Consider the following 8,037-nt stretch of genomic DNA (forward strand, 5'->3'; position numbering starts at 1 on the left):
GTTTCAAGACTTAAACTTCTCCATAAAGGACCGTTGTTTTGGTACGTTGTAGACACAGTAAAAAACTCAGATACATAGTTTTGATTGGCAATAGCCAGGGAGGGAAGTAGTGCCCCTAGGAAAACAAAGGCAGTGCCATATCAAAGCATCTGACACAACTTACGGTTGAAATTGAATCAAGCGTGCCATTAATTTGGACAAGTTTTCCAACGATGAGATGAATAGACAGTGATCTCAGAGGGAGAGCGCAGCACAACGGGTTGCAATCACCTTTTAGAAGAGTACAGAGGCATAGAACATGCCCATGTTTGGTCTCCATGTGGGCTACAGGATATAACGTGTGTGACTCTAGGAGGGAGAGAGGGGGTTAAGTCTGATGATAATATCAATGATCTATAGAGTATCTGAAGAGATGCACTATCTGAAAAGTTTTTGTTTATCATTATTTCCATGTCGTTTATGCATATTATACAATACTTTTTAATACTTCACTCACACTATTGTAGTGTAGCCTAACACTTTGCTTACATCCCTGGGAAATACAAGCGAGGGAAATACAATTAAATAAAAAATATACTATCAAAAATGATGTCACAACATATGTTTTTATTACCTTATTACAAAAATACCAACTGCTTCCTGTGCTGGTGCCATATAACACAGACAGAGCTAATGGGGGTTAAATAGCTTTGCTGCAAAGCACACAGACATGTTAGTGTGTCAGTCCACTTCATTTCTGTTCAGGTCCTCTGTATGTCCAGAGCTGCATGGGGCATTGGAATTAGAGAGCACAGGCAATGACAATATACACACCTCAACACTTGTACAGTAAGTCCTACAGTGTAGGACAAACTGAAGTTGAGTGTAAAAGCCATAGACAACCACGTTTTCAGCAACACATTGTGCCTCATTATGAATAATAATTGGCAAAAAGGGCTCACTTAGGGGAGTGTTTCCATTACTCTTTCACATATTGTTAACCGGAAAGTAAGTGTCGCCTGTGTGGATTAAACTGATATGCACTCGCAGCTCGACCTTGACGAGGCGACCGTTAATAACCTTGAAGCAGTTCATCATCTCTGTCCTCTAACCTTTGACCCAAAGGGGTCACAGTTTGTTGGAGCATGTCTCTCCAGCAGATGGCTCGTCAGCGATCAGCATCCAGGCCTACATCATTCAAATTTAAGGAAGTCCTTTTCCATCACCCGGTGTCACAGTCAGTTCTCTGTCAGTCGTTCAACATTGGGGATATAATTATCGTGCGTAGTATTCATGTTAAAGTTAGAGTGGCTGTGAGTCAGTCGGTTGGGAGGACCGAACGTTCACAATCCCAATCAAATGGCCCAGGATATGTTAGCCGCATGTTCCTTGGCCTTCATCCGCAGCACGGCGATGCTGGATGAGCGTCTCTCAAACTCAGGCTTGGCCTCGAACGGGTGTCCGTTGGGTGAGGGTGTGAGGAGGGAGTCAGCCGTGAAAAAGTTGTTGATGGAGACGTGTCCAAACTGGTTCTGCTGGTTGGGGAAGCCCACATACCCGTGGTCGGCTGCGGAGCGGGGGGAGTGGGAGTAGGAGGTCACACAGGGAGGAGATCCACGGGGGAGCATGCAGGAGGACACCATTGAGCCATTGGGAGCAGGGCTGGGCCACAGGTTGTTGGGGATCTGGGAAGGGAAATGATAGGTAATTTATCTGGTTATTTATTGACCTTTCTATTCTATCAGGAAAGTTGAATGATCTTGATTATGAATTGCTCCTGACATTTTGAATGTTCATAATCCAAGTGTGTGTATTATAAAGGTTTTCTATTTTCTTCTCATTAGTTCTATTAAGGAGACATTTTCTTTGACAAAGTGTCAACTTTTTGGATTTATCAGTCATAAAATTTTAGACAACGATAATATATGATATACCATTTCATCCAAATGTGTAACTTTAGAACAGGCTACTTCAGATGGTGCGGCAGGTAACCTAGTGGTTAGAGCGTTGGGCCAGTAACCGAAAGGTTGCTGGATCAAATCCCTGTAGCTGACATGGTAAAAATCTGTTAACTGTTCCCCGGTAGGGCGTGATTGTATATAAGAGTTTGTCCTCAACTGACTTGCCTAGTAAAATAAATTAAAATTAGCCTACAGTATATAGCTTAGGCTACCAGTCCAGATGTCAGAAATTGTATTCCTGATTCATTAGGAAAAATCACATCTTGAAGATTAGTATCTGCACCCATCCTTTCCCTTGCAACTACTGTAACATCCCTGCCAAATGTTGGTTTACAGACGCATCTAGAAACATAATTAATTGTGGTGGGGGTGAAGATTTTGCTATGGTCATATGTAATGACGGTTTGTTTAGCGTTGCATGGGAATGTCATTTTCAACTGGTTACAATCAAAATGATTTCCATAAATATATGACATCAGAGAGCATATCAGATATGACCTCAATGATCTGTAAATATAGTCACATTTTTGGCACAAACGTAATATTTTTAAACAGAACCAGACCCTGCTTTTTCATAGAAATGTCCATGTCCAACCCACAAAAATGCAATTTATGTCCCCCCCCCTACAGTATTTACAAGGAATAAATCATCAACTTTGAACTGAATTGAGTCATGGCTGTAAATCAAACAGTAAGATACATGGGCATGCTTCAATCCCCCACTTAGCATCTGTACTATAGAATTAGGTATTAGAACACTAGAATGGGCATGCACCTTCTTATGATGGGATAAAGATCAGGGCCCTGGTGCATAAAATGTTTCCCTCAAGGGTTTGACTGAAGGAATAATTTTCCCCTTACCTAAGGGAATTGTTTAAGGGCATGGTATAGAGCCTCACAAATATTTATTTAGGTAAGGGCATATTTGAGGGGTTTTATGGTAGTTTAAAGGCATGTATGGCAGAAAGAGTATCTGGTTACCATGGAGATGGCCTGATTCACTGACTAAACATCTACAGCTGTCAAAGAGATGCTTTCATTTTGTGAGATAGCAAAATAGAACTTCTACAATCAAGAAAGGATAACCGAATTGATTCAGAAGATAATAAACCACGTTTCTTGATGTTATTTTTTTTCTCCAAATTGTTTATATTACTTTCTAGTACATCGAGCTAACTTAGAGAGTAGCTATAGCTAACTAGCCAGCAAGCTTTGTAGCCATAGATTGTGCCCCTTGCATTGTTTAGCTATATAGCTAGCTTGTTGATGTTTTCCTTTTGTAACCAGAGCACCACAAAATGGTGTTTACATTGATATCCATACTTAATGAAGCAGGTAAGGGACCTCGTGGGCACTCGTAACTTTTTCCACTTAATTTAAGGGATGTACCTTAAAAGTGTTTGTGCAACTGACTWAAAGATAAGGGGAAAATCTACTTAAGGTGTTTTATGCAACCAGGCCCAGCCATTTTGGTCAGGGAGTTGGTCAATCATGGTTTGCCAGTGCTGTGATAAGTATGTATCTGTACTGTATGTTTGTTAGCTAGCTAGGCAGACAGTTTTAGAGGAATGATTCTATTAATTCTTCAAATTAACTGCCAATATGCCGACATTCCAATTGGTTGAAATCAGTTGATGATAGGACTTAGACAAGTTGTAAAGGCATATAGTAGCACTCACAGCTTTCCAAGAAAACCTAAATGTTTGCATGTATTGTATGTTTAAATATATTTTAGAGGCTATTTATAGACTACAGGTAATTGGTAGGCCATAAAACCTGTATAAATGTTTTTTATAATTATATGACAATATTTTAGGTTGACAATAATTATAATACAGAATTTCTGATATAGCCTATCACATGCCTTGGCCTACATTTATTGTCATGCATAAGTGAAATTACTGTAGGATTATGCCTCGGGTTTGGATTTCCCCCTTGACCGATATGGCTGCCATTTGCTTCATAACTTATATTTTAAAGGGATGCGTTTTGGCAGCCCCTTATGGCTTTACGTTTTATGTTGGCCTTAAAGGGGCAATCTGCGATTCAAACAATAAGTAAGCCGACACCCCGCCACTGATTTGGTAAATAGCTGAGAGACGGGCCTGGAGAAATGTAACCGCCYTCAAATGCATGGACTGAGCTATATGGATGCAAGTACTGACCTTGACCATGTTTTGAGGCTATACAGTGTTCGTTTACAATTACATAATTTACAAACAAAGGAGTAAAACAAGCTTATATTTTGAGTTCTGATGAGGTAAGACAATTGTAAGTTGGTATTTATAAGTTATATTATTTAAGAATCAATGGGTATATATATATATAACAATATGATATACCAAAAATGAATGTAGCAATCAGTGATTGCCCTTTTTAAAAGCCCATACGCCTAAACTAGCCTCATCCCATTGACTGAATAAATAATTTTCTGAGAAATCTGAGATGCCATTAATTTCAATGGTTTGCCGAGATACATTCTAAATCAACTTTCAAAGTCTTATCTAAAATATGGTGCATAGCATACATCTTATTAACATAGGCCTATGTCAAGGGTGCTCAATATCTCAAGGTGCGGTGGCAAGCAAGAGCATAATCATTTGATTTAATATATACGAAATGTGTAGGCTACCTAGGCTACCCTTGAAAATACAAACGAAAAGTTGGTGTGGCTAAATACGCATGATAGGCTCTAATTATTGTTAACAATTACCAAGTATTACACCAAAATCAAATAATTAATTCCATATGATAGAGAAGTTCAATTAGTCTAGCAAAAAGTATTCAATAGTGTTAATTAAATAGTGTCTCTGGTAAAAGCGCAAACTTGCTTGTGAGTAGCTATCCGTCCTTGGCAACACTGATATGTCATATGTCGCTGCAAAATGACTTTTTGCCTGTTGAATCTGCCCATAACGTTCTCTTTTTCTCCACTTGGCTCTTCTGTTTTGAAACCACACCTAGAGGGAGAAATAGAGAAATATAATCAAACTTTTCCTAAACAGAACTGAGCATATGGGCCTATAGGCTTAGGCTATAGCCTAATTTTTACCCTTAATTTTTCGGCATGATATTGTCTGTAGACAATATTTGGTGACACATAGGCCTAATAGGCATTACCTAAGCACTCGGATACAATCCATTTTAAATAACGTGCGTACATTTGTGACTCACAGTATATCATGTATTACAATTTTTTTTTTTAAAGGAACTCAGTCCGACTTTAAATTTACTTTTGAAAGTTGTAATAGTAGAATGCAGGAGGCGCAAATTCCAAATTGGGTAGTGCCTTTTGTCATGTTAGTCATGTTATACCTTAGAGCTATTTATAACTTATCAGAAATGTCCAGMTCAACTAGCCGATGTCAGCTAACGCTTTTATTTCGTTTTTTTAGCCTATAGATATTGTTGTAATTTTTTAGTCACTCAAATATCACATGAATACACATTCGACATTGCAAAATGTATAAAATTGCAATTAAATTAACTTTCAAACGGCAACACTTTCTTTGCACCTCATGACRAAATGTTTAGAAATGAGCTTTAAAGCTCCACCAACAAGAAGGGTGTGAACAGTCTGTCATGAACAGTGCTTGTGCCCATAGAAATAGACCTGGCGCGTGCGCAGGGGTTGGCGCGGGATGTTCCCCAATGCTGTGGAAAGGTTTTGGAACCCCTGGCCTGGAGATTACCTGAATGAAAGTGAGAGTAAAGTAGACCTACCTGCACTCTGGCCTCAGTTAGCTCCGTTCTCATCGCCAGCTGTTCTCTCACATAAACATCTGGGTAATGAGTTTTCTGAAACACCTTCTCCAACTCCTCCAGCTGTGCGCTCGTGAACGTCGTCCTGTGCCGCCGCTTCTTACTGCTCGATACGTTACTGTCACACTTGTCACTGATTTCGTACAAATCCGTTTTCTCCTGACGTGCCATTACGGGCGAGTCCCTCAGACTGCAACAGTTGTCTATCGACCTCCCGAGGTCCACGTGCAAGGTATCTTCAGTTTTGGGGAGACCATAATTCGCTATAGGAAAGAAATAGAAAAGTATTATTATTAATATGATACACCAATGTTTCTATAATTTATTAGTATAAATAAATAAACTAAAATATAGTTAAAAATAGTGTTATTTAGATAACAGGGCTATTCATAAATTCGGCTACTTTAAAAATGTTTTATTTTCCTTTTATAGGCCCAATAACACGTTAGCAGAATGACGACGATCTTGCGACATTACTGGCATATATGCTGGCTGCCAGATGCTACATTAAAAGGTCATCTTTGCACAACAGGCAAGTGACAGGCCTATAAAGAATATTGACAAATATATTTAATGTAAGAGATGTTGTATAAGCCCATTTGTTCTCTAACTGTAAGCAGTTAATGTAAACAAATGTGCACGTTCGCATTTCAGTTTTGATCACGGTTGATATTAATATTATTATTGACAAAGCCAGAAACACATATTTTCATAACCACACTTTCTAGCATATTCATAATTTTATGACATTTAAAATATGACCACAACTGCCCATTGCTCTTTCAATATATTCCTAATATAAAGATATATAAAAAACTAAATTGCCTCAATCCAATAGCTTTCTGGCATTCAAACATTTTTTTTGGACAGCACTAAGAATGACATAACACATAAAAAATGACTTGTATGAGATATGGCACATACTGATGAAAGTACGCAGCCTACCATTTTCGTTTCACAGGCACAGTACTATTTGGATGCTAAAATAACATGCGTAAAATAACCTAATACATATTTGCTTCAATAACATTTGGGTAACACTTTTAGCCTGCAGGTATAGCCCTACAAATATCATCAATAACACATCTAGCATACACATTTCTGCGGCAGTTGAAAAATATATTTGGTAACGCTTTACGCATGGACAGTGAAAAGGGGCCAGTAACTAACCGTTTTGTTCTCCACACGGTGAGGCCCGCTCCATTCGCGTGTTGTGCTCGGTGGTCTGTAGCCCGAAAGCCTGCACACACTTGGGCGAGGTTTTGCTGTAGTACTGTACACTGTCCAAACTCTCCATAACTTGGTCCAGCCCGCTGCCAGAGCCCATGTAATAGTCGCTGCCCTTAATCGCTTGACTTTTCAATGCGAATTTATCGTTCACGTATTCCATCATCTTCTTCCTCAGATCCCGTCGCTCAAATTAACCTTGTCAACTGACCATATATCATTTCTGTTGACGTTCGACAAAATGGAGCATCTATATAGGTTACCCTGGTAAGACAATAACTCGCTAAAGCCGTTAGTTTGTCTAGTCTCATAGGCACTAGCTATGGTCCCTTTATAAAGGGAGGGAGAGGGGGCTCCTTGAAGAAGCCTCCCTACATTTGAATATGGAGCAGTTAATTATAACTCCTCCCACAATCCAAAACCAGACACACATTAAGGGATTCTAGACCCTAGAAAGGATCTAAAAGGAAATGTAATTTACAACACGTTTAGATACCCTAAATAGAGGTAACCTAATGATTTATCTAGCCTACTGCAAGTTGAGACTGCAAATACAATTTGTAAGAGCGCATGGCTAATTTAAACGGAAGTTCGTCTTCTACACTCACTTGGCAATTCAAGTTTCTGGTTGAATTCGGCCTATTGCTGTAATAATCGGAATAACTACTTTCATGGCAATATATTTAGGAAAATATAAATTCACAGTATAACGATTTATGGAGATATTTAAAACATCTAGAACTTTTTGGACTTCAAAACGATGCTTTTGAATGCAATACGTTCTCTAAAATGATGAATTCTAGGCCAATACAAAGTGTTGGTGGCTTTTTAGATACATTATAGGCCTAGCAATTAAGACGGATTTATTTGTGTGCTTTGAAAGACAGTTCTCCACTGTGTGCAAAATTGTGCTAATTCCTTTGATCTACAGTAGTATATATACTAATAATCATCATCTGCATTATTATTATTGTTGTTGTTGATATTAATAATTATAAACGTTTCCCTCGTTTGGTATTTTCATTGTTACGTTTCAGCACATTTGTTGCATTAACACAGCAAAAAAATATTTTGATTAGGCTATGCAAGGTTTTTTAATTCAGTGACA

The 8,037-nt window shown here is 38.6% G+C and overlaps 1 protein-coding gene across 2 annotated transcripts; it reads right to left on the minus strand.

The window, feature by feature from the left end:
• Positions 1–586: 586 nt before the first annotated feature.
• On the minus strand, positions 587–7,253 carry LOC111953110 (ALX homeobox protein 1-like). Of its 2 annotated transcripts, XM_023972210.2 has the most exons (4): positions 6,873–7,253; positions 5,664–5,965; positions 4,772–4,900; positions 587–1,664 (listed from the first exon to the last, which is right to left on the minus strand). In XM_023972210.2, the coding sequence occupies exons 1-4, from the start codon at positions 7,093–7,095 to the stop codon at positions 1,335–1,337; spliced, it is 984 nt and encodes a 327-aa protein (XP_023827978.1). In that variant the 5' UTR covers positions 7,096–7,253; the 3' UTR covers positions 587–1,334. The 2 variants fall into 2 exon arrangements, with proteins under 2 accessions (XP_023827978.1, XP_023827979.1); XM_023972211.2 differs by lacking the exon at positions 4,772–4,900.
• Between the last annotated feature and the right edge of the window lie 784 nt (positions 7,254–8,037).

Source organism: Salvelinus sp. IW2-2015, linkage group LG26 (assembly GCF_002910315.2).
Source record: "Salvelinus sp. IW2-2015 linkage group LG26, ASM291031v2, whole genome shotgun sequence".
Taxonomy (NCBI): Eukaryota; Metazoa; Chordata; class Actinopteri; order Salmoniformes; family Salmonidae; genus Salvelinus; species Salvelinus sp. IW2-2015.

What these genes read in the sequence shown, in the direction of transcription:
- LOC111953110 (XM_023972210.2), bottom strand. Translation starts at nt 7,095, where the DNA reads ATGATGGAATACGTGAACGATAAATTCGCATTGAAAAGTCAAGCGATT. An exon ending in ACCGTGTGGAGAACAAAACG is followed by an intron (nt 5,966 to 6,872) that starts GTTAGTTACTGG and finishes TCTTTCCTATAG; the next exon opens with CGAATTATGGTCTCCCCAAA. An exon ending in TAACTGAGGCCAGAGTGCAG is followed by an intron (nt 4,901 to 5,663) that starts GTAGGTCTACTT and finishes TTCTCCCTCTAG; the next exon opens with GTGTGGTTTCAAAACAGAAG.